General features: G+C 36.9%; 1 protein-coding gene across 4 annotated transcripts in view; it reads right to left on the bottom strand.

The window, feature by feature from the left end:
• Nucleotides 1-17872: 17872 nt before the first annotated feature.
• Nucleotides 17873-27762, bottom strand: part of PTAR1 (protein prenyltransferase alpha subunit repeat containing 1) — a 73981-nt gene continuing 64091 nt past the window's right edge. For 2 of the 4 annotated variants that reach the window (XM_053574737.1, XM_053574754.1), the window contains exon 7: nucleotides 17873-27442. In XM_053574737.1, the coding sequence (XP_053430712.1) occupies nucleotides 27100-27442 (343 nt within the window). In that variant the 3' untranslated portion in view covers nucleotides 17873-27099. The remainder of the gene's footprint in view (nucleotides 27443-27762) is intronic. The other 2 variants (XM_053574745.1, XM_053574756.1) reach the window with 2 other exon arrangements.

The raw sequence follows: 27762 nt of genomic DNA on the forward strand, positions 1-27762 counted from the left end.
TCATTAAAACAGGCTCAGCACCCGGAGCTCAGTGAGTAGGGTGTCGGCCACGTACACTAAAGCTGGCAGGATAGACCCTGGCCCAGGCCTGCTAAACAACAATGACAACTGCAATTAAAAAAAAAATAGCCAGGTTTTGTGGTAGGCACCTGTTGTCCTAGCTACTTGGGACCCTGAGGCAAGAGAATTGCTTAAGCCCAAGAGTTAGAGATTGCTGTGAGCTGTGACACCACAGCACTCTTCTGAGGGTGACGTAATGAGACCCTGGCTCAAAAAAAAAAAAAATCATTAAAATGATGGGGAGCCCATTTGTTCTTACAGGAGACTTTGTCGTGTAACTGAAAACTCAAGTTACAAAACAACATGCTTAGATTAGTTCCCATTATTATTTTTCCAGTATTAGTCATCAAAATATTTGGAGTAATATATACCGAACTATAATAGTGATAGTCACTTTCTCTATCATAAATACCTATAACACTTGAAACTTTTAAAATAAGCATTTATTATTCTTGTACTCAGAAAAAGTCATTTTTTTAAAAGAACTAAACAAATCACCAGTAAGAAATTTTAGTGTAATTGTATTTTTCCTAAAAGATTCTTTCCGCCTCTGTCAGACCCAATGATTTCTCATACCATTGCAGCACCTAGCAAGAGAGTTCATGGTCTGTCAATCTTTCTTCTACAGCTGTCCTCTCTATGGTTGCTATTGCCAGATGGAATTGGAAAAATTATTGTCCTTTGCTTAAAAATTTATGTAGGGGAGAGGGTGGGGTCTTGGTGTGTGACACACCTTTTGGGGGTAAGACAATTGTAAGAGGGACTTTACCTAACAAATGCAATCAGTGTAACTTGGTTTCTTGTACCCTCAATGAATCCCCAACTAAAAAAAAAAAAAAAAAGGCTCAGCACCTGTGGCTTAAGTGGCTAAAGTGCCAGCCACATACACTTGAGCTGGCATGTTCGAATCTAGCCTGGGCCCGCCGAACAACAATGATGGCTGCAAACAAAAAATAGCCGGCCGTTATGGTAGGCGCCTGTAATCCCAGCTACTTGGGAGGCCAAGGCAGGAGAATTGCTTGAGCCCAGGAGTTGGAGGTTGCTGTGAGCTGTGATGCAACAGAACTCTACCCAGGGTGACAGCTTGAGGCTCTGTCTCAACAAAAAAAAAAAAAAAAAAAATTATGTAGGTGGGCAGCGCCTGTGGCTCGAGGAGTAGGGTGCCAGACCCATGTACTGAAGGTCGCAGGTTCAAACCTGGCACCAGCCAAAAACTTAAAAAAAAAAAGAAAGAAAGAAAAGAAAAAAAAATGTAAGTAAGTTTCCTTTATTAAAGTCAAAAACCTGGACTCTATGGTTAGCAAATATCATGAAATTTCTCTGCTGCTCTAGACACAGTAACAATTATTAATGAGAAACATTACATAATTATAAAAATATAAACTAATAACCCTCCTTAAAGAAAATATGGTAAATGTAAAATAGTTAAAAGAACAAAATTACCTATAGCTCCTCTATTCAAACAACTACTGTTAGTATGTACTTTTTGCAGTTTTTTCTTTTTTGGCCGGGGCTGGGCTTGAACCCGCCACCTATGGCATATGGGGCCGGTGCCCTACTCCTTTGAGCCACAGGCGCCGCCCCCATGTTAGCATGTACTTTTAAAAACTCTTTCCCCCCATATCTTCATTTTTACAAATATGTGATCATATCCTATAAAAAAATGTTGCATCTTTCTTTTATTATTTAGTGCATTATTTAAAAAATTCCTCTGTAAATACTATTTCAATAGCTACTTAATAGTTAATAATTTACCTAATAACTCCCCTCCAGAGGTTGACATTTAAGTTGTTTCTAAGTTTTCATTAATGCAAAAAATTCTTAGTGAACAACTTTGCTCCTAAAGCTGTTTCTTTTTTTCAAGATCTTCTTTTAGGGTGATTCTAAGAAATGGCATTACTATTCAATGACGCAAGACTCCTGATACAGGCAACTGAATTGCTTATCCTAACTTTATGCCTCATGAATAATGAGAAAGAGTTGCTTATTTCATTACTCTGACAAATATTTGATATTACTACTAAAAACAAGTCCAAAATTTAACAGGTATAAATTTAAGTCTTGTTTTAATTTGCTTTTCTTTGCTACTAAGACTTGAGTATTTTTCTTCTGTGTCTGTAAATCACCTTTTTTTCCTTCAGCGAGTGTGTGTTTAAGTGTGGATTTTCTGTTTATGTCCTTTACCCCTTCATCTACTGGGGGCTTAGTGTTTTTCCTACCAAGTTGCAAGAATTCTCCATGTATCAAAGATAGTTCATAAATTTTTATTTTTGAAGTAATTCTAGACTTACCAAAAAGTTGCACGTACAGTATAAAGAACAATGGCATTTTTCATCTGTGGCATTTCCTACAAATGTTGCCTCTAGTTGCAGTTTTTCTTTCTTTTAATTATTAGGATTTAGTTTTAAATTCAGACTTAAAATTTGAGTGTACGGGGGATTTTTATGGAATTATTTAATCCTTTTAAAGCTAGCTGGTCCTCAAGAAATTCAATCTTTACTTCTATTTCTGGAAAGATGTTTTTAAATGGTTAATTTATTTTACATTTATCATTTTGGTCCATTCAGAAGTGTACGATGAAAATCTAAGTTGATTTTTCCCAAAATTGACATTTTTGTTATTGGTTTTTAATGTCCCACACTGATCCTATATTAAATTCTCATGTACAGTAGAGCCTGTTTTGCAGATGTACCTATGTCTGCAATATAGGTATTAAATTATTATAACTTTAGATATGGCTATTCTCCACTGATACAGTTCCTTACTTTCCCAAACATTATAATTATTTTATAAAGAAAATATAACTTGAATTGGCATTGAATTATATGAATAGAATTTTCTCTCTCCATTGAAGAATATCATGTTTCATTTTTGTCTTTTAGCAACTTTATGGTTTTCTTCCTACAGGTCCTTCACTTTTCTTAGGATATTAGGTTATTTTGTGGACAAACTCTTTTCACATTATATTTTATACAGTTTTGTAACTGCTTATTGCTGCTACCTTAAGAACAAGAAAAAATGTTATGAAACAAATAAAAATCACTGACCCTTAAAAAAATACAGGAGAACACCCAACTTTAAGCTATGTTACCTCCGCATGCTGTGTTCAAGGTAAAACATATATGATGTACCTCTAGGTAACTGAAAAAGTTAACTTGTGGGATTATGGGATTATTATTTTAAATTTTGTTAAGTATTGGGAAAGTATTTCATAAATATTAACTTTATTTCAGAAGAATTCATTTATAGTTCTGTTGTAACTACGCAGGGCATAGGTTCAGTTGTCTTTGAAATTACTCTCGATAGGAGATAACAAAATCATAGTATCTGCACATAAAAGTCTTTCTTTTATTTTACTTTATCATTGCATTCATCTCACCTCAGAATGGTAACTCATTTAAAAACAAGCTAAACAGCAACCCTGTTTCATCTTGTTGGAAAAATTAAGCCATCTGTTAAGGGGTCATTTCTTCTTAGTTTGACTCTTGTGATAGTATAACACGAGGCAGGCTCTTCAAGGAAGCAAGGCTCTGTGCTTGCGGCTGGCCTAGAACCAATTCCTACCTGTAGAATCACAAGCCAGGGCACAGAAATAAACTACACAGTGTAATGTTACCTGTGGAGATTTCTCCTCAAGGTAGTGAAAAGGATAATTGAGATTTGAGGTGAAGTAGTCACACCTAAAAGCCATCTGCTTCCTGAAAAGTTTATCAAACACTCCCTGGGAAAGCCAGATTTATAGTTTTGGAAAGGTGGCTAGTAGGAGAAAAAAAGAAAATTTTGGTATTTTCAAATATTTTCTAGAGTTAAAATCTGTGCCATTGAAGTCTGTACAGAAGTAAATTCACTGCCAAAAACATTAAATATCAATCTTCATTAAATATATATATATTATCTCTTTGATTTTTTTTATCCTGTTAGATAAAGTTTTATGTGTTTACAAATTGGATTTTTAGAAATGTTAAAAACATTCCAATCTACTTTCCAAATTAGGTATTTCTTTTGCCAATTTTACAAGTTTTTAAGGTTTTAAAAAAATTTTAATCCTTCTCCTTGATTTTCAAGTTTTCAATGGCCTACACTTAAAATCCAATATTTTCTAGTATTTATGAGGACTGTAGATATGGACAAATTCATCTCATGTAATGTTAAGTTAAAATAAGCAGATACAACATTTTTGTTCTTGTGTTTAATTAAGTAAAACGAATGTTAAGAAGTCTTATAGGGTGGCACCTGTGGCTCAGTGGGTAGGGCGCCAGCCCCATATACCGAGGGTGGCGGGTTCAAACCCAGTCCTGGCCAAACTGCAACAAAAAAATAGCAGGGCATTGTGGCAGGTGCCTGTAGTCCCAGCTACTCGGGAGGCTGAGGCAAGGGAATCGCCTGAGCCCACGAATTGGAGGTTGCTGTGCGCTGTGTGTCGCCATGGCACTCTACCAAGGGTGATAAAGTGAGACTCTGTCTCTAAAATAAATAAATAAAAAGTTTTACCACCCCAAATGACACTAACTGTTGTTAGGGTTATGGCAGCTTAAGCGATTTGTGTGTCTCTTCCTCATGAATGAGGAAGGATCCTATTTTTAATTTTTTAAGGAACCTCCATATTGTTTTCCATAATGATTCAACTAATTTACATTTTCCCCAACAGTGCACAAGGGTTCCCTTTCTCACTAACATTTATTATCTTTTCTCTTTTTGTAAATATCCATTCTAATAGGTGTGAGGTGATAGCTTATTGTGGTTTTAATTTGCATTAAACTGATGATTAGGGATGTTGAACACATTTTCATATACCTGGTTGTCATTTGTATGTCTTTTAAAAATTATCTATTTAAGTCCTATGCCCATTTTTATTTATTTATTTTTTTATTAAATCATACCTGTGTCCATTAATGCAATCATGGGGTTTTATATACAATTTGACATATTTTCATCACACTGGTTAACATAGCCTTCCTAGCATTTTCTTAGTTATTGTGTTAAGACATTTTTATTCTACACTTACTAAGTTTCACATGTATCCTTGTAAGATGCCCCGTAGGTGTGATCCCACCAATCACCCTCCCTCCACCCACCCTTCCCCTTCCACTCCCCTTCCTTTCCCATTTCCCCATATTCTTAGGTTATAACTGGGTTATAGCTTTCATGTGAAACCTATAAATTAGTTTCATCTATGCCTATTTTTAAATTGGGTTATTTGTTTTATTGCTATTGAGTTGTCTCTAACTTATTATGGTTTGACTTACGAGTTTTTGACATTACAACGGTGTGAAAGTAATACGCTTTCAGTAGAAACCATGCTTCAAGTACCCATACAACCACTCTGTTTTTCACTTTCAGCACAGTAGTCAATAAATTATAATACATGAAATATTCAACACTTTATTATAAAATAGGCTTTGGGTTAGGTGATTTTGCGCACTTGTAGACTAAAGTAAATGTTATGACATGTTTAAGGTAGGCTAGGCAAACAAACATGTTCAGGAGATTAAGATGTAGTAAATGCATTTTTGATTTATAGTTTCAAACTTACAATGGGTTTAATGGCATATAACCTCATTATAAGTTTAGGAATATTTGTACCCTTAGAATAATAAAGTAATTTATAAGCAATTTTGTTATTAATACATAAAATTGTGCATATTTATGGGGTATATATGATATATATATTTTTTTCTGTTTTGAGACAGAGTCTCATTTTGTTGCCCTTTGTAGAGTGCCGTGGCATCATAGTTCACAACAACCTCAAACTCTTGGGCTCAAGTGATTGATTCTCTTGTTTCAGCCTCCCAAGTAGCTGGGACTACAGGCGCCCGCCACAGCGTCCAGCTACTTTTTAGAGATAGCAGTCTCGCACTTGCTCAGGCTGGTCTTGAACCTGTGATCTCAGGCAATCCACATGTCTTGGCCTCCCAGAGTGCTAGGATTACAAGCATAAGCCACTGTGCCTGGCCCATGATATTTTGATACATACATATGAGTGTAATATGTAATCATCAAATCGGGGTATTTAAGACATCCATCACCTTGAACATAAATCATTTCTCTGTGCTGGAAACATTTTGAATATTCTCTTCCAGCTGTTTTGCAATATACAATATGTTATTTTTAACCATTAGTCACCCTTGTGTCCTATTGAACACTAGAACTTATTTCTTCTAATTTTATATTTGTATCCATTAATCAACCTCTCTTCTACTACCCCAACACTTCCCAGCCTCTGGTAATTATGATTCTCTCTCTCTCTCTCTCTCTCTATATATATATATATACATATATATATATATATATATATATATATATATATATATGATCTACCCTGTAGAATGTTCCATGTGTTGATGCAAAGAATGTCTGCTTTGCCAACTGCTGCATAAAATGTTCTGTAAATGTCTCCTAAGTATACTTGACCTAAAATGCAATTTAAATCAAACGTTGCCTTCTTGATTTTCTGTCTGATAATCTGTCAATGCACACAGTGGGGTGTGGAAGTCCCCCACATTATTGTAGTAGAGTCTGTCTCTCTGTTTAGATCTAGTAATATTTGCCTTATATATCTGAGTTTCCTGGTGTTGGGTGCATATGTATTTAGTATTGATATAGCCCCTTCTTGATGTTTTTATTATTATATAATGCCCCTTTCTGTCTCTGTTTACTGCTTTTTACATGAAGAGTATGGCTATTCCTGCTTGCTTTTGGTTTCCGTTTGCATGGAAGATCTTTTCTATCCCTTCACTATGTATGTGTTTTCACAGGTCAACCAAGTTCCTTGTATGCAATATTTAGTTGTTTAATTTTTTAAATCCATTCAGCCAGTCTGTATCTTTCAACTAAGTAATTTATTGTTTGCTGTTGAGGATTTTTGATAGGTTCAGACTTATTCCTTTCTTTCTTTTTTTTTTTTTTTATTGTTGGGGATTCATTGAGGGTACAATAAGCCAGTTACACTGATTGCAATTGTTAGGTAAAGTCCCTCTTGCAATCATGTCTTGCCCCCATGAGTGTGACACACACCAAGGCCCCACCCCCTCCCTCCATACTTCTTTCTGCTTTTCCTCCCCCCCATAAGCATAATTGTCATTAATTGTCCTCATATCAAAATTGAGTACATAGGATTCATGCTTCTCCATTCTTGTGATGCTTTACTAAGAATAATGTCTTCCACGTCCATCCAGGTTAATACGAAGGATGTAAAGTCTCCATTTTTTTTAATGGCTGAATAGTATATCCATGGTGTACATATACCACAGCTTGTTAATCCATTCCTGGGTTGGTGGGCATTTAGGCTGTTTCCACATTTTGGCGATTGTAAATTGAGCTGCAATAAACAGTCTAGTACAAGTGTCCTTATGATAAAAGGATTTCTTTCCTTCTGGGTAGATGCCCAGTAATGGGATTGCAGGATCAAATGGGAGGTCTAGCTTGAGTGCTTTGAGGTTTCTCCATACTTCCTTCCAGAAAGGTTGTACTAGTTTGCAGTCCCACCAGCAGTGTAAAAGTGTTCCCTTCTCTCCACATCCACGCCAGCATCTGCAGTTTTGAGATTTTGTGATGTGGGCCATTCTCACTGGGGTTAGATGATATCTCAGGGTTGTTTTGATTTGCATTTCTCTAATATATAGAGATGATGAACATTTTTTCATGTGTTTGTTAGCCATTCGTCTGTCGTCTTTACAGAAAGTTCTATTCATGTCTCTTGCCCATTGATATAAGGGATTATTCGCTTTTTTCATGTGGATTAATTTGAGTTCTCTATAGATCCTAGTTATCAAGCTTTTGTCTGATTGAAAATATGCAAATATCCTTTCCCATTGTGTAGGTTGTCTCTTTGCTTTGGTTATTGTCTCCTTAGCTGCACAGAAGCTTTTCAGTTTAATGAAGTCCCATTTGTTTATTTTTGTTGTTGTTGCAATTGCCATGGCAGTCTTCTTCATGAAGTCTTTCCCCAGGCCAATATCTTCCAGTGTTTTTCCTATGCTTTCTTTGAGGATTTTTATTGTTTCATGCATTAAATTTAAGTCCTTTATCAATCTTGAATCAATTTTTGTGAGTGGGGAAAGGTGTGGGTCCAGTTTCAGTCTTTTACATGTAGACATCCAGTTCTCCCAACACCATTTATTGAATAGGGAGTCTTTCCCCCAAGGTATGTTCTTGTTTGGTTTATCAAAGGTTAGGTGGTTGTAAGATGTTAGTTTCATTTCTTGGTTTTCAATTTGATTCCAAGTGTCTACGTCTCTCTTTTGGGCCAGTATCATGCTGTCTTGACCACCATGGCTTTGTAGTACAGACTAAGATCTGGTATGCTGATGCCCCCAGCTTTATTTTTATTACTAAGAACTGCCTTAGCTATACGGGTTTTTTCCGGTTCCATACAAAACGCAGAATCCTTTTTTCCAAATCTTGAAAGTACGATGTTCGTATTTTGATAGGTATGGCATTGAATAGGTAGATTGCTTTGGGAAGTATAGACATTTTAACAATGTTGATTATTCCCATCCATGAGCATGGTATGTTCTTCCATTTGTTAATATCCTCTGCTATTTCCTTTCTGAGGATTTCATAGTTTTCTTTATAGAGGTCTTTCACCTCCTCCGTTAGGTATATTCCTAGGTATTTCATTTTCTTTGAGACTATGGTGAAGGGAGTTGTGTCCTTAATTAGCTTCTCATCTTGACTATTATTGGTGTATACAAAGGCTACTGACTTGTGGACATTGATTTTATATCCTGAAACATTACTGTATTTTTTGATGACTTCTAGGAGTCTTGTGGTTGAGTCTTTTGGGTTCTCTAAGTATAAGATCATGTCATCAGCAAAGAGGGAGAGTTTGACCTCCTCTGCTCCCATTTGGATTCCCTTTATTTCCTTGTCTTGCCTAATTGTATTGGCTAGAACTTCCAGCACTACGTTGAATAGTAAAGGTGACAGAGGACAACCTTGTCTGGTTCCAGTTCTAAGAGGAAAAGCTTTCAGTTTTACTCCATTCAGTAAAATATTAGCTGTGGGTTTGTCATAGATAGCTTCAATCAGTTTTAGAAATGTGCCACCTATGCCTATACTCTTCAGTGTTCTAATTAGAAAAGGATGCTGGATTTTATCAAATGCTTTTTGTGCATCTATTGAGAGGATCATGCGATCTTTATTTTTGCCTCTGTTAATATGGTGGATAACGTTTATGGACTTGCGTATGTTAAACCAGTCTTGCATCCCTGGGAAGAAGCCTCCTTGATCATGATGAATGACTTTTTTGATGATAAGCTGTAATCTATTGGCTAGGATTTTGTTGAGAATTTTTGCATCTATATTCATCAGTGAGATTGGTCTGAAATTCTCCTTTTGTTTGGGACTTTTCCTGGTTTTGGTATCAGGTTGATGTTTGCTTCATAGAATGTGTTGGGGAAGATTCCTTCTTCCTCAATTTTTTGGAATAATTTCTGCAGTATAGGAATAAGCTCTTCCTTGAAGGTTTGATAGAATTCTGGGGTGAAGCCATCTGGACCAGGGCATTTTTTGGTTGGAAGATTTTTTATTGTTTCTTTGATCTCAGTGCTTGAAATTGGTCTGTTCAGGAGCTCTATTTCTTCCTGGCTGAGTCTAGGGAGAGGGTGTAATTCCAAATATTTATCCATTTCCTTCACAGTGTCAAATTTCTGGGCATAGAGCTTCTGGTAGTATTCAGAGATGATCTCTTGTATCTCTGTGGGATCAGTTGTTATTTCCCCTGTATCATTTCTGATTGAGGTTACTAGAGATTTTACTTTTCTATTCCTCGTTAGTCTGGCCAATAGTTTATCTATTTTATTTATTTTTTCAAAAAACCAACTCCTTGTTTCATTAATTTTCTGAATGATTCTTTTGTTTTCAATTTCATTGATCTCTGATTTGATTTTGGATATTTCTTTTCTTCTACTGAGTTTAGGCTTAGATTGTTCTTCTTTTTCCAATTCCTTAAGATCTCTTGTGAGATTGTTGATGCGCTCTCTTTCTGTTTTTCGAATGTAGGCATCTAAAGCGATGAATTTTCCTCTCAAAACTGCTTTTGCAGTATTCCACAGGTTTTGGTATCTTGTGTCTTCAACGTTGTTATGCTCAAGGAAGTTAATGATTTCCTGTTTTATTTCTTCCTTCACCCATCTGTTATTTAACAGAAGATTGTTTAATTCCATGCCTTTGGGTGGGGTCGAGCATTTTTGTTAGAGTTGAGTTCCACCTTTAGTGCCTTATGGTCTGAGAAGACACAAGGTAAAATTTCAATTCTTTTGATTCTGTTGATATTTGTTTTGTGTCCCAGGATATGATCAATTTTGGAGAATGTTCCATGGGGTGATGAGAAGAATGTATGTTTTTTATCTTTGGGATGGAGTGTTCTATATGCGTCTATCAAGCCCAGTTGTTCTAGTGTCTCATTTAAATCTCTTATATCCTTGTTTAATTTCTGTTTAGAGGATCTGTCCAGCTCTGTAAGAGGAGTGTTAATGTCCCCTGTTATTATGGTATTATCAGATATCATATTGCTCAGACTGAGTAAGGTCTGTTTCAAGAATCTGGGAGCATTTAAATTGGGTGCATAAATATTTAGAATTGAAATGTCTTCTTGTATTTTTCCCTTGACCAATATAAAGTGACCATCTTTGTCTTTTTTTGACTTTAGTTGCTTTAAATCCACATGTATTTGAAAATAAGATTGGAACTCCTCTTTTCTTCTGAATTCCATTTGCCTGAAAAATTGTCTTCCAACCCTAGACATGGAGCTTTAATTTGCCTTTGAAGCCAGGTGTGTTTCTTGCAGACAGCAAATGGATGGCTTGTGTTTTTTAATCCAGTCAGTCAATCTATGTCTCTTCAATGGGGAATTCAAGCCGTTAACATTTATTGAGATAATTGATAAGTGTAGTAGTATTCTATTCGTCTTATTTTGTGAGAGTCCGTTGCTTAGTTTTATCTTTTGCATCAGTGTGGAGGTTAGGTTCTGTCTTTTAATTTCTGAGTTCTTACTTTGCTGCTGATCCATTGTGGTGGTCAGTGTGCAGAACAGGTTGAAGTATTTCCTGCAGAGCTGGTCTTGTGGCGAATTTCCTCAATGTTTGTATATCCGTAAATGATTTGATTTCTCTGTCAATTTTGAAGCTTAGCTTAGCAGGGTACAGAATTCTGGGCTGGAAATTGTTCTGTTTAAGTAGATTAAAGGTAGATGACCATTGTCTTCTTGCTTGGAAAGTTTCATTAGAGAAGTCTGCGGTCACTCTGATGGATTTGCCCCTGTAGGTCAACTGGCGCTTACTCCTGGCAGCTTGCAGAATCTTTTCTTTTGTCTTGACTTTGGACAGGTTCATCACAATGTGTCTTGGAGAAGCTCGGTTAGAGTTGAGGCGACCTGGGTTCCGATATCCCTCTGAAAGCAGTGTGTCAGAATCTTTGGTGATGTTTGGGAAATTTTCTTTTATAATATTCTCTAGTATGGCTTCCATTCCTCTGGGGCATTCTTCTTCCCCTTCTGGGATTCCTATAACTCGTATGTTGGAACGCTTCATAAAGTCCCATAATTCTGACAGTGAACGTTCTGCTTTCTCTCTTTTCTTTTCTGCCTCTTTTACTGAGTTACCTCAAGAACTTTGTCCTCTACCTCTGAAATTCTTTCTTCTGCATGGTCTAACCTGTTGCTGATACTTTCCATTGCATCTTTAAGTTCCCTAATTGTTTCATTTCCTTCAGCTCTGCTATATCCTTTTTATATTCTTCATATCGTTCATCTCTTATTTGATTCTGTTTTTGGATTTCCTTTTGGTTATTTTCCACTTTATTAGCAGTTTCTTTCATTGTTTCCATCATTTCTTTCATTGTTTTCAACATGTGTATTCTAAATTCCCTTTCTGTCATTCCTAACATTTCTTTATAGGTGGAATCCTCTGCAGTAGCTACCTCATGGTCCCTTGGCGGAGTTGTTCTGGACTAGTTCTTCATGTTGCCTGGAGTTTTCTGCTAATTCTTCCTCATGGGTGATTTCTTTTATCTGTTTCCTTGCCCTAATTTTCCTTTCACTTCCTCTTGCTCTTTAAGTTCTCGTGCCTGTGGACTAAGGGTTACAGGACCAGAAGGGTGAGAAGGTTGAAGAGCAAAAAAGTGATGAAGGAAAGGAGGACCGAGTGATAATAAAAAAAAAGAAAAATAGTGAAAGGAGAGGAGGCGGGTAAAAGGAATATTGACAGAAGAGAGGCATAGAAAGAGGGAGACAGAGCAATATAGGTGTACAATAGGGTATTTTGACACAACCTTAAAAACACCCCACCTTCTGGGGGTGTCCAGTTGGGTGGTTCCCCTGAGGTCAGCAGCTCTTTGCTAACCTGATCAGACACAGTACCCCACCTCCACCAAGTAGAGAGGAAAGACAAAAATGTTATAAATCAAACCAAAACAAGCAAACAGAGAACTTTATGGGATAAAATTGGGTGAACAACCAAATAATAGCGGTAGAAACACTAGCAAAAATGAAGTTGTAGTTATTGAAAAAGGCAGCAATGGGAAATTATAATTAAACTAGAAAAATTGAGAAAGAAAAAGGATCTGTATGGAAAAGGTTCAAATTAAAAAACAAAACAACATCAACAACATCAAAATAAACAAAAAAAAACAACCACCCCCCCAAAAACAAAACAAAAAAAACACAACCAAAAACAAAGCAGCATGTATACGTTATTGAATATTGTCTGGGCAACACGTGGTCTTCTGGGGTATGAGATGTTAATCACAGTTCTGATACGACTGGAGGCTGGTGATTTCTCAAACCCCAGCAGGTAGACACCCTAAATCTCTCTTCAGCCCACTTAAAAGGCACTTTGGACTTGTAAACTTGCTGAGCAGAAGCTTTCCCAGGAAAGTGCTTGTCGCTGGAATCACTGCTGAAGTGGCTATCCACTTACCCAGTGTGCCAAAACCAGTCTCACTCTGCCCCTGAGGGTTAGGTCTGTAAGGCGGCTCAGACCCCACCCTCAGGCTACTTGGTCACTGGGTTACCAGCTCCCACCCGATTCTAGGTCTGCGACCCTGACGGCGGAGTTTGCCGGGGCAGATCGCTCACAATGGCTCCCTGTGACCCGCAGCCAAATGCTATTAGCTCTGTCTGGCTCAGCGGCTCAGACTGGGGCCCTAGACAACAGCGAAAGTTCCCCACACTCCTGCTCAGGCTCTCCCCAAGGCAGTTCAATTGAGTGCCAAGTCAAAAGACACCAAAACAGTTCACAGGTAAGGCCTTTCTGGTTTGCAGTCTGGCTGCTACTGAAGTTAGAGTTGCGGGCGGGTGTAGACGTATTGAACCCATGTGACCACTTGCTGTTTTTCCACTGTTTTAGTCCTCCTCTTGGGGTCCAGATGTCTCTCGCTGAATCCCTGTATCCTCACAGGGGTGATGATAGGCAGATCCCACCAGCCAGAGATGCCTGGAGTCCTATCTCCCCAGACTCACGGTGTCCAGATGCAAGGAAGCTGTTACATGGCTGCCATCTTGCTCCGCCTCTCCCGGACTTATTCCTTTCAATTTATTAATCATTTTGTGGTTGTTCTATACACCTTTTGTTCCTTTCCTTCTCTCTTATTGTTTATCATTGCAGTTTGGTGGTTTTCTGTAGTGCTGGTTTATTTATACTGTTAAAATTTGAGTCTTTTCAGCTCAGCACGCATAGCTAAGTGGTTAGGGCAGTGGCCACAACGCTGAAGCTTGCGTATTCAAACCAAGCCAGGCCTGCTAAACACAACAACAAAAAAATAGATAAGCATTGGGGTGGACGCCTGTAGTCCCAGCTACTTGGCTGAGGCAAGAGAATCGCTTAAGCCCAAGAGTTTGATGAGCTGTGATGCCACTGCACTCTACCGAGGGTGACATAGTGAGACTGTCTCAAAAAAAAAAGAAAAAAAGTATTTTGAGTCTTTTCTCTTTGTGTGTCTGTTCTAACAGTGAATTTTATATATCATTCTTACAAGTGTAGATTTCAGGTTGCTTCCAGATGTAGGACTTTTAACATTTCTTGTAAGGCAGGTCTAGTGGTAATGAATTCTCTTTGTTTTTGTCTTGGAAAAACTTTTTTTCTTGATTTTTGAAGAATAACTTTGCTAGGTATATTATTCTTGGCTGCCAGTTTTTAAAAGCATTTGAATAAACATTTTGGCAATGTTTCTGCTAAAAATATCCACTGTTAGTCTGAGGAATTCCCTTATGTCATTTGAATCTTCTTCTTCTTTTTTTTTTTTTTTTTAAGAATTCTCTTTGTCTTTGACTTTTTACAGTTTGATTATAATTTGACTTTGGGAGGGCCTTTTTTATATTGATTATATTTGAAGATTTTTGAGCTTCTTATATCTTTTAAACAATTTGGGAAAGTTTCATCTATTATTTTGTTATATAGGACTTCTATTCTTCTGCCCATGTGTTCTCCTTCTGGAACACCCAAATTAAAAATTTGATAGCTTTGTGGTGTTCCATATGTCACACAGGCTTTCTTCAATTTTACTTTTCTTTTTTGGTCTCACTGGGAATTGAGAATTACTAAATTCTTGGCGTTGCCTGTAGCTCAAGGAGGAGGGCACCAGTCCCATATGCCAGAGGTGGTGGGTTCAAACCCAGCTCCGGCCAAAAACCACAAAAAAAAAAAAAAAGAAATGAGAATTACTAAATTCTCAAAAGACTTGTCTTTAAGATTAGTTACTCTTCTGCTTGATCAAGTCTATTGAAGGTTTTGATTATATATTTCATTAATTGAATTACTTCATCCTAACATGTTAGCATGCACAGCCCTCTCACTGTGTGATGCCCTTTGGTACCTCAAGAATATGTAGAGAGTTCCCACCAGCAAGAAGACTCACCAGATGTGGCCCCTGGGTCTTGGACTTCTCAGTCTCCAGACTGTAAAAAATAACTTTATCTTTATAAATTACCCAGTTTCACAATTTATAAGCAACAAAATTAGACTAAAACAGAGACTTTAAACTTTTCTGTTATTTTTTCAAACAAGATTTCTACTCCTGTTACTTTTTCCTTCTTGAACGCCTGTAACTTAAGTATTTGCTCTTTTGATGCTCTCCTGCATGTTTTCTTTATTCTTTTTCATTTTTTTTTTCTCCTTTGACTATATAGTCTTCCCTTACCTGTGGGAGATATTTCACAAGATCTCCAGTAAATGCTTACCACACCCTATATACACTATTGTTTCATATATGTACATACCTATATAAAATTTAATTTATACATTATGTATAAGAAATCAATAATCAATAATAAAATAGAACAATTATAATGATATACTGTAAAAGAAGTATGTGAATGTGGTCTCTCTCTCAATTTTTTTGGTATTGTATTTGCCCTTCTTGTAACATGTAAGAAGTGAAAATGTCTATATGATGAGATGTGAGGTAGTAACAAATGAATCATGTATAAATAGAAAATTACAGAAATAATTTTTAAACTGCACATCATTCTAAGTCACATGATAAAATCTCTTGCTGTCAAGCTCCATCCTGCTCAGATTGCTGTTAGTAACTTAGTAAGCATCTCAGTTACCAGACTGCCTGTAATGGTATCACAGTGCTAGTATTCAAGTAATCCCATTTTACTTAATAATAGACCCAGAGGACAAAAGTAGAGATGTTATTTCCAGACTACAGTGAACCGAAAGAAATTGAACCTGGAATGTTAAATTATGGATAAGGGGGAACTACTGTATTTTCAAACAACCTGTCCTCAAGTGTATAGATTCTTCTACTTAGTAATTCTGCTGTTGACATTCTGTTCATTGTTGCATTTTTAAATTTAATATATTGCATTTTTCAGTTCCATAATTTTTCAGGTTGTTTACAATTTGGCATATTTCTCAATTTGGCCTTCTATTCTTTTTCCTCATGTCATTGAATTGTTTCTTTTTTTATTCTTGAAGTTAACTGAGCGCCTTAAAATAATTACTTTGACTTCTCAGAATTTGGGTGCATTATAAATCTCTATTTCAATCAGGGTTATTGGTGCTTTTTGTTGTTCCTTTGGCCGTGTCTTGTTTTGCTGATTGTTCTTGACACTTGTGCCATGTATTGCACATTTGAAGATATTCTGGGGAGGCCGGCTGGCCTGGTGTCTGGATCAGCAGAAAATGGCCCGGAGTCAGAGCGGCAGGTGTCTTAGGATGATAGGGTTTAGCCTGGCACTGGGGTCTACTGTGGGGCCTCTAGACCCTGGTCCTGTTACAACAGACCTGGACCTTGGGTCTACTGGAGTTAGCATGGTGCCGAGGCAGGAATAGGGCCTAGTTTCCTAAGACTGGCCTAAAGTCTGGGTCCATGAGGACCAGCCTGGAACCTGAGTCTATAGGGACAGACCTGGAGCTTAGTCCTATGGGGTCAGCCCTCTGCTGGGATGGGTCTGAACCTTGAGTCTGTTAGAGTAAGGAACTGTAGGGGATGGTCTGAAGGGTATGGCTACAGATAATGGCTTGACACTAGGTAGGCCTGAAGCCCTGTCTGCTGGTGCCAGACTGCTGCCTGAGCCAAGATGCTGAGCTGGCACTTGGGTGAAGCTAAAGCCTGAGGCTGTGAAGGGTGTTCTTGCTCTGGGCTGATCTGGACTCTGGGGTAGACCTGGAGCCTGCAGCCACTGGAGCAGGCCCAGTGCTGGATAGGCCTGGAGCTTATATGCAAATGGGCGAGCCTAAACATTGAACCTGTGATTGCAGGTGGTGTAACCACCTGAAACCTGTGGTTGTGGGGGCCATCCTGTTACAAGCAGTCCAGAGCCTGGAGCCATTAGGGCCACTGTGGCCCTGGGGTAGGCATGGACCAGTTATCTGTGGGGGCCAGCTTGGTGGCATGGCAGGCCTGGAGACTGAGTGAATCAGGAATGCCTGGAGCCTAGGGCTGCAAGGATCTGACCTGATGCTGTGGTAGGCCTTGGGGTGCAGTCTGTGGATACCAGCTGGGAGTGTGGGGCCAAGGGGGCCTATATGGTGCTGGGATTTACTAGGACAGGCTGGTGTTGGGGTCTAAGACAAAGTCCAGTCTTCATGTTCCTCTCTTTCCCCCAAGCAGAGGGTATCTCTCTCCACACTGTGCTGCATAGAGTTGGGGGAATGGTAACATGGGTGATGTGAAATTGTCCTTCCCACCCTCTTTAATGTGTCTTTTTTCATTCTGCTGCCACATTCAGTTGCTGTAATCTCTCACCTGGTTTTCTTAGCTCTTGTGAAGGTGTTGTTGCAAGTGGATTATTGTTCAAATTGATGTTTCTGCTGCCACAATAGCTATTCTATCATCTTGCTAATGTCTGAATTAGAAATTACACAGTGTTTTAAAAGACAATGGCCCGAATTTCTCTAATTTTTTTTACCCTTTCTAGGGTCAAGCCTAGACACAGTGACATTTTTTTGTTGTTGTTGTTGTTGTTTTTTTTTTTGTAGAGACAGAGTCTCACCTTATTGCCCTGGGTAGAGTGCCATAGCATCACACAGCTCACAGCAACCTCCAAATCCTTGGGCTTAGGTGATTCTCTTGCCTCAGCCTCCCAAGTAGCTGGGACTACAGGCGCCCGCCACAACGCCCGGCTATTTTTTTGTTGCAGTTTGACCTGGGCTGGGTTTGAACCCGCCACCCTCGGCATATGGGGCCGGCGCCCTACCCACTGAGCCACAGGCGCCACCCAGACACAGTGACATTTTTTATTACTTCTACAAGACAACACCATACACCCCCCACAAATCAAAGCAAATAAAAAGAACAGCTTGGTAGGCTGGAATTGAGTTTACAGTACCACCACAATTAAAAATAAAATCACACTTAACACTCATTTTAGGAGATGAAAAGTTTACTTATAAATTGCAAACATTTAGCAAAGATAAGACAGACGCTATTTCCCATATTCTACATTAATACAATAATTTATAGCTGGCTTGGTACATGGTCACGTGATAAAAACAAATCTAATGGAAAGAAGAACGTTTCATTCTACTTTTCTGCCACTTATCACAATTTAGTAAGTACCAGTAAGTACTGGAAGACATCTGCATAGGAAGATTAGAATCCTAGGGCTGTTTGTTAATATACATTATTATATTATAAGAATAATATAAAAGAAAATAGGTAAGAGATACAATTAACATGCAATTTAAGCTATCATTTTGAAAAAACAGGACAGAATTTACTGAACACAATGAAAAATTTGTTGCTAATGATGTGTTGTTGCGATCATCATTATCATAGTATTTCACATGGTAAGAATTTCTTCCTCCTTAAATAATGCTTGGCAAATTGGAATAGGTTTATTCTATCTCTAGACCATATTTAAAAACAAGACAAAAGAAATTAAGTGGATAATTGTCCTCAATGCTTTTATAAATATTCTAAATAATTTTTAAAGTACCATAATTTCATGCCTACGTCACCAACTCTGGATTTAAAATAAAGTCATACTTTCTACTCTATGAATCTGTATTGTCCAGTGTAATGGCCCTTAGCCACATTTGGCTATTGAACACTTAAAATGTGGCCAGTCAGAATTAAAATATGCTCTGATTATAAAATACAATTAAATTGTGAAGACTTAGTATGGGGAAAGAATGTTAGATGTTTCATTAATAATTTTTATGTTGATTACACATTAAGATATTAATATACTGGGCTAAATAAAATATATCATTAAAGCTAATTTCACCTGTTTCTCTTTTGATGTTAATGTGGCTACTAGAAAATTAAATATTACTTTTTTTGAGACAGAGTTTTACTATGTCGCCCTTGGTAGAGTGCGGTGGCGTCACAGCTCACAGCAACCTCAAACTCTTAGGCTTAAGTGATTCTTTTGCCTCAGCCTCCCAAGTGGCTGAGACTACAGGTGCCCGCCACAATGCCCAGCTATTTTTTTTGTTATTGTAGTTGTCGTTGTTGTTTGGCAGGCCCTGGCTGGCTTTGAACCTGCCAGCCCCAGTGTATGTGGCTGGCGCCCTAACCGCTGAGCTACAGGTGCCAAGCCTAAAAATTATTTTGTTTTACATTATATTTCTATTGACTACTGTGTATGTAGATAATCTATAGTCATTATATTAGCCTTACCACTTACCATCATACTTTAAGCATTCCAGGGTACTAACTCCTAGAACTTTGTAAGTACATTCTGTATATAAGCCACTGTAAAATTTACTATTATATCTCTGCAAGGTATACATTTTAAGTGTTAAAAAAATTCACAAAATATTTTATCCTTAAAAAATGTTAATCGGTGTATGATGAGAAGTAAAAGAATTTCAATGCAAATCACTATGCAGGGGGCAAGGGGAGGAAAAGGTTAAAAAAACACAGCAGTGCAATCAGAGTAAAGACAATTACAATCTTCAGTAAAGTAAGTTAGCTAAGCTTATCTTTAAAATTAGCCCAGAATCTGACCTTACACCACAGATCATATATGTAACTTGTCCATTTAAACATGAACTACAAGAAAATCTTTAAAACAATACTGACTGTAACTTAAATCTTCAAGCAATATAAAATTTTAATAGGCATGGTGAATTCTAATAGTAGAATACAGTATCTGAGAATTCGTCCTTTAAATTTAAAGTCTTTCTATGTTAAATTAAGCAACGGACTAGTGGCTCAAGAAACTTTGAGTTTAAAAAAAATTAGAAGCAAATTAAAAAATTACTACTGACCTCTTATCTTTTTCTCCCTTGCCATTCTTTATCTTTTGAAGTAGAATGTAATAAATATTTGGCATACTTATAATACCTCATCTTTTATTTTTTCCAACTCAAAAACAGTAAATTGATCTAGTACACATTCCCTTATTCTCCTAGGAACAATATACACCAAAACAGAATACTAACAGTGGTCACCTCAGTCAGCAGCCAGCGTCGCAGTCACGCATGAAGAACCTTGCCAGGAGGCAATGCCTAGTCACATCTGCACCACACTCTGTTCCTCACAGCTTAAGTCGGAATGTTTGTGTTTGTTAAAACTGTTTAATTTGTATATATTAGGTAAACTCTTGTCAAAAATTCTCTGAAAGCCACAAATTAACTGATGTTTAAGCTACTATATCTTTCATAAAAACTGCTCTCTCGTGTCAAAGATGTTTTGAGAAAACAAGTTAAGTCACTTAATACAACTTATTATCACCACTATAAAGACAAGGAAAAAGAACTATGATATTTAGTTTTTTTTAATGGATGAATAAAAAGAACTCAAACAGTACTAGATATACTAACACAGAAAACAACTGTGGAAGACAAAAGTACTTCTCTCAAGTTCAGTCAGCCACCTATTAAGACCTTTAACACATTCATTAATGTGCTCTGCACAAGAAGCTACTTAAAAACTTTTCACATCTCCTATCTTCAGACCATGTTCTACATAAATATTTTTATTACATGTTACTAACTCCAACCTAAATAAGCCTAATAATTCATGTCAAATATAATTTTTAAATTCACACATATATTACTCCTCAGTGAAAAGATGACAGTAGTCTCCTTTCTGAAAGCTGTTAGTTTGTTAGATCAATTATCAACTAAGTATTTATTGAGCACCTACTATGACTGCACTCAGTCTACAACCATTCTGTAACCAATAAGAAAAAATACCTGCTCCAAATGCAGGATGGTATTTGTAACGGAGGAAAATATAGGAGCATTTGTAACAGAATGCTGTTTGAAATATGGATGTATAAAATTGTATAACCTGTTAACATTAAAAAAAAAAAACCCTCAAACTTGTTACCCATTACCTTATAAACATTCTCAAGTATGCTGCATAGTACTCTACAGAAAGTGATTGCCATATATTAAATTAAGGCTAATTCTCTAAAAGTACAGAAGAAAAGCCAGAATGTCACAGCTGAAATACTGTTCAAAAGAGTTAACATTAATATTTTACACAAATGTCTGGTTAATTTAGGCAAACGGGCACTTGTATTAGGTTTCCAACTTTGCTGGAGGGGGTTTGTCTAATAATAAAAACTACCTTACATAGGAACGTTTTCAGTAAATACGAGAGTAATAATCATTGGTAAATTTCACTTGCAATGTTGTACAATTGTATATCTTTGCCTTGTACATTCAAACTTGATTATGTATTTTATGCAAAATGTCAGATTTCTCCCAAAGTTGAGAACGTGGATAATGATAAGAAGACAGAGATGAGCTAGTTTTACCTTTTGAAACTTTATCCATTCTGACTAAGTAAATTCCTACAGCATGCAGGGCATTATGCAAGGAGCTGAATATGTACGGCCTCTGCACAGAAAACACTCCAGAGAAGCTCAAGTCTCAGGAGGCAAAAACAGTTGTCAATCTGAAAACCAATGGTAGTCATTTTCCTCAATAATTATTTTTAAAAATTGAAAATGATGTCAACTAAAGCAAAATACAATCATCCACACCTCTGCCAAACATGGAAATAAAATACAGAAGTAACTTCCACAGTAATAAAATGTTTATAATAGAGCCACAGGGACAGAAGCAGTAAGACAAACAAGGCGGTCACAGAGCATCTACTAGCCACTGCACTAGTAGTGGTTTATAAAAAATACTATCTGTACTAAAATTTTAAGAGCTAATAATATAATTCGCATATTTTTGCCTTTTCTTTTTTGCCACTGAATACAAAATTTTGTCCTAAATTTACTAAATCTTCTACACCCTGAGGAATAACAGACTAATAAAAGAAATGTCAGGGTTAGTTCTAAGGACTGTATTATTGTCCAGAAAGCAAAAACTATATATAGCTGATAATCTTGGAAGCACAAAGTTTTAGCAGCAGACTAAGCTACTGTCCTACTTTTTTTTTTTTCAGTTTGGTTTTACAGTGTTAACATGGCCTGGTGAGAGTCGAGAAACAAAGTTTCTGACTTTGTTTGGGATTCCCCTCCCAGCACAGATCCACAACTGGCTTTCTGTCTCTGCTATCAACACAGCATATTGGTGCCCTTTAGGAACATATTCGCCAACAGTTCTCTGTAAAGCACTTTGGAATTGTTGATTATATATTTTCATGAAATTACAATGAATATTTGCTATCCTGAAATATGGATTTCTTATCCCTCTGTTCTCTATAAAAATTCATAAAATAACACGTTTAACTTTTTATCTCAGTATTTCTTTTCCTCTAATATTTGAAAGAAAACAATTCCTATTTTTCCTACTTACAACTATCTTAATATTAGGCCTGATTTGGGAGAGAAAGGTCTTTAAAATAAGGCAAAGGACAACTATTTGCCCTTTATGTGAGGATGGAATGCCACTGTTACCCTTCAAACACAAGTCTCAGTTTGATCTTTAATTGTGCACATACTGCCCACCAAATGGGATGCTTTCCAACCCACAAAGTACTAGTTGTCAGACAGAAAGAACTAATTCTTGGTGGGGTGCTTAAAAATGATAACTTAAGAAATATATATCAAAGCATCCTGCCTACTTATATCAGTATCTCATTGTAGAATAAGATACCTCATAGGACCATGCCTAGCAATGAGAATAAAAAAAAAAAAAATGGGCCACAATAAACTGATAAAACTTCTGTCCCCTTGAGTCCTACTGAAATGTTAAAAGATAGTCTTGCTCCCCCCCAAAACAAGAAAGACACTCGAATAGACGCAGTACATACTGTTATTTTTTAAAAGATACTGTGTGACGGTAAGTAGAATTCTTGGGGTTTTTTCTTGATCATTTCCCTCATGACACTGAGTTTGCCTAAACTTTCCAGCGCCTCCACACACTTCTCCATTAAATAGGAGCTCATTACAGAGCACACCTGAGCATGGGAGGTGGCAGCACATGAAGTACTAGGGTTTGCACAGCTCTATCTGAAAAGTTTTTCCCAAAGAAAAAAGGTTGTTTTTATAATGCTGTTCAAAATTTCTAACACACTTTAAGTATCTTAAAGTTTTAAACATATCTTTCTAGTAACAAATTAACAATAAACTTAAACAGATTTTTGTAAAAAAAAAAAGGGAAAAAGATCATATGTTACTTCTTTTTACAACTAAACTTATTTTTTTTTTATTGTTGGGGATTCATTGAGGGTACAATAAGCCAGGTTACACTGTACAACTAAACTTTTATCTTCTATAGTTCAAGAGAACTAAGGTAGTGACAGGACTGTGGTACAGTAGGTGATAGCTGCACTTCTAATCAGGATACCATCTGTGTTACATAAGAGAAAATTATAGACAATTTGTTCATCACAATTAAAAGTTTACACACACACACACAATCTGTGTGACCCAACAAACTTGAATTGGCATGACTTGAGCATATCAACATATGCAAACAACAACGTCTATCAAACACGCTTTCTTAAAAACTGCTGCATAGAAACAAAAAAACTTCTGTTTCCACATTTTGTGTCATGGAAGTCCTTATTTAAAGATTTAAGTGTCTTTTACTGATAACCCGTATACACTTAATCCTAATAATTTATGATGCCTTTAAGTTACAAGCACCATAGGAGTAAGAACTCTGACTGAAAGCAAGGGCCCAGAGTTTTTAAAAGGTAATAAAATGCAACATCTAGAAAAGACAAAGAGAACGCTAACATGTATCAAATGCTTACACTTAGGGCCAGGCACGGTGGCACTGTGGCTCAAGACCATAAATCCTAGCACCCTGGGAGGCCAAGATGAGTGGACTGCTTGAGCTTAGGAGTTCGAGACCAGCCTGAGCAAGAGCGAGACCTTGTCTCTAAAAACAGCCAAGCATTGTGGTGGGCAACTTGTAGTCCAGCTATTCGGGAGTCTGAGACAAGAGGATCACTTGCGCCCTTGAGTTTGAGGTTGCAGTGAGCTATGATGCCAGGGCACCCTACTGAGTGCAACAAAGTAAGATGCTATCTCAAAAATAAACAACAACAACAAAAAATGCTTATGCTTAAACAAAGACTCATGTATTTTAAGAAATAACTAAAAGGTCCACAGTTTGGGTTGGGAGGCAAAAAGAAGCATAAAATGACTATCCACGTGTACAGATCAACACGTCACTGAATCAAAGAATTTCTGCAAATGACCAAACGTGGCACTGGCTCTGTGTGTAAGATCTCTAATACCAACAGTGAACGGAAAGTAGTGTTCTTAACGCAAGTGGGCTTCATTAGCTCTATGAATTTTTAGTGTATATTTAAGTACAGTTAATTGATAATTATAGAGCAACACATTTGGCTGAGATTTAACAAATTTAAACAAATTAATCAAATGAAGAAAAAGAACTAAAGGAACTTATTCTACATGCAATAGCTCTCCCCAAGTATGAAGCCAGAAAGCATCATTCATTCATGATCCAGTGCACTAACTCATCAGTTTTTCAATCATCACTCACTTCACCTATCACTTACAACCGATCTTTCTCTTCTTCAAACAATCATTAACTTAATAAATATTTAACGAGTCCTCACAATGTGCAAGGTACAAATAGAATCTGGGAACACCATATTACCAAAATAGGTATACTTAAAAAAAAAGGAGGGACAAGGGCAATAATGGAGATAGTTACAGATCTTACTGTTTTGGCTTGTCAGTAGTAGTATTAATCCACAGGATGGGACAATGACCTGCTACTCTTCCAGTGAAAAGTTTAATGAAATGTGTTTTAATTTAAACCATCTTTTCGTTTTAACAACTAGGTATTTATAGAAAAATGCATGAAGACTAACAAGCCCCTGAAAACAGACATAGCCTTTCCACTGATGAGTTCATTGAGTCAAAGATATTATGCTACACCTTATGAATTTAAATATTGACCACATAGGGAAAAAAACTACAACCATATGGGGCAATACTAGGGTTTCCTGTTAATGAAAACTTGAAAAATGCAAATTTTAAAAATAAAGTAGCACACAAAAGTCATATACTAACAGTATCCTTTGGATATTTTCACTCCCTACTTAAAACTTTATTAGGAAGGCAAGAGACCAAGATATATTCAAGGACTGCATGGCTTCAGAAAAGAGTAGGTTAAAAGCCTTAGAAGATACAAACATAGTTAACAACAAAGATGGGCAAGATACTCAGCAGAAGATACAAAAAGACTTGGAGCACTATTAAAACTGACAGGGTTGTCTATACTCATGTCCTGACACTTCCTCATATTAAACCCTATTACTTAGGATACTAAACATGATGCTTCGAAAAAAGGTATTTCAGAGTGAGGTCAGAATTTGGCAATCTGTATTAATGGAATGAATTGAACCTCCCACGTCATCTTTGTAATTTCCCACCAACCCTGACAGGAGCTAAGAGTCATAAACTAATGATTTTATTCATAGAGGTCTGGGTGGACCTTGAGGTATTTGTTTTAAAATACACTTTGTACACAAAGGGACATGGAATTATGTTCATAATGGCAATTATCTTCTCCTCTAAATAGAATAAATAAGCTATAGAGTATTCCCTTTGCCCCAAGAGAGAAGAGCAACTTCTGTCTACTGGGGCCATGCTATATAATTTTTCTGGTGTTCTTAAGTCTCACTCAGTTCAACGGACTGCCAGTCAACAAAACCGTGATGCCCAAGTAAACAACCTATTTTTCCTTCTTATGACAATGCACCTAACCTAAGTCTAGCCTTTCCATAATAGTGAGACAGAAGAGGTTTGCCTTTCCACACATCTTTCTTCCCACCTTAAAGTTTACCTAACAAGTAAATAGGAGAACAGGCAAAAGCAAGTTGGTCACAGTTTTTTCTGCCACATTCTAAACACATATAGAACAGTTTCCATCACTGGAATAACTTTTAGAGGGGCAGCTCTTGTTATTTCCTGTGTGTATATCTTAGATGGGGTATGAAATTACTGCAAATAAGGAGAATATCTTCAGGACACATCCCTGAAATAAGACAGATGAGAAAAATCATACAAAAGTGAAAGTGACCAAAGGAAAGGGAATGGTTTGATAAAATAAATAAGGAAGATGTGGAGAGGAGAAACACAGACCATTTACAAAAGAGGAAACATAATAAGAAAGTAGACATTACCTGGCCCTTTCCCCAACCCCACTTCACAGACCTGAAAAACTCAGCCCTTGGTATTGAAAAGATATAGCTACAATGCGGATACTTTGGTACCTTGTCCCTGATAAGTTCAGTATTAAAGTGTAATGTTTCTAAAATAAACACTGAAGAACTAATCTTCAAAAGTATTATTTTTCCCTGGCTTTTGCCAGTAAACTTTTACATAGTTGCTTTATAGTAATTTTGTGGTTTATCTAGTATTTCCTCAATAAATTTCTAACAAGAAAGAATTTTAGTGATACATTTCTATGTATATTTCTCCCATGCTTCATAAGTGAATTTGAAAGGAAAATAGTAGTAATAACTAAAAATGGCATTCCAGGCTTTTTTAAAAAATCAATTTTATAAGGGCTGACAAGTGTTTTGGCATGTACCAAATTTGAGGTAAAAACAATCTATCAAAACTAGTAATAAAAATAATTTCTCAGTACTGCAATTACATAAACAATTAAATTAGGATTTTTTAAAAAAATAATCATTTTAAAAATGGGTTATATTGGATGTATTTTTTCATATAAATTCCAATACTTCTGACTTTGGTTATGTTAGTCCATACATTAAGTAGAACATACTCGAGAAGAGAACTGGTTTTCATTTTCACATATCCATCCACCTAGCTATTTGATATTAATTACATCAAATCACTCTGCATTTGCATTAATATTCTTTAGCTGAATTACAATATAAATTTTTAAAATAATTTGCCTATGCAGCAATTGTACTGAGGTGGGTGAAGGTGTGTGTGGACTAATTAGAAGAACCAAATGAGAAGCCTCACTTATAGAAATATACAGAAGGAGAAGTTCAAAAGAAAACTTAAGACTCAGTGTTAAACAGAAAAGAAGTACACAATTCTTTTATCCCCAAAGGAATGCCAATACTTAACAAAATAAATAAAATGAAAGATTTACTATGGACTTTTAACCGAAAGATGAAGAAAAAGGTTAGTCAATAATAGTAAACAGTTCATGCAACTGTAAGGAAAACAATATTGCACTAGAAGGGGAACTCTATAGGACTAATCCACCTCTATCATTGACTCAAAGTAACCAGCCATTTCCTGTATGCATTGGCAAACCTGGCTTGCTCTACATTCCGGCAGGTGGATAACACTTGATCAATGAACTTGTGTTCCATTTCTAGGCCTAGGGAGTCTGGAGCTGGGGTCCGCTTTAGGCGTTTAGTTTCCTGGGAATAGCCTTGCCTGCTTGAGTCATTGAGTCCATCCACTTCCATGGCCTGAGACAATTGGGGGCCTGCTGGGATATGGTGCAAGTCACTCAAAGTTCCCCCAGGGCTGTCTGCAGGTGACAACTGGGTTATGCTGTGAGTAAACCTACCATGTAAATGATGCTGAAGATAGAAAACATGCCGCCTGTGATGGAGGGAAGAAGAGAATAAGGAAAATCACATTAATAAATGACGCTTTTAAGGAAAAAAAAAGTTGGTTATTTCAAAACATAGAGCATTCAGTACAGTTGTCTAGGGAAAAGAGGATAAACAGTTGAGACAAAGTCACTTAACTATCACATGAAACTAGAAACAGGTCTTACCTCAGTTTTTACAAAACAGAACCAAAAATTAGCCTCCTTGATACTTTAGAAGATAAGTGATTTAGAAATAAGGGGTTAAATAGTCCTTTAGAGCCACAGCACACCAGTGTGCCATGAAAGGATCTCAGGTCAGCCACGAAAA

Source organism: Nycticebus coucang, chromosome 2 (assembly GCF_027406575.1).
Source record: "Nycticebus coucang isolate mNycCou1 chromosome 2, mNycCou1.pri, whole genome shotgun sequence".
In the NCBI taxonomy this organism is placed as follows: Eukaryota; Metazoa; Chordata; class Mammalia; order Primates; family Lorisidae; genus Nycticebus; species Nycticebus coucang.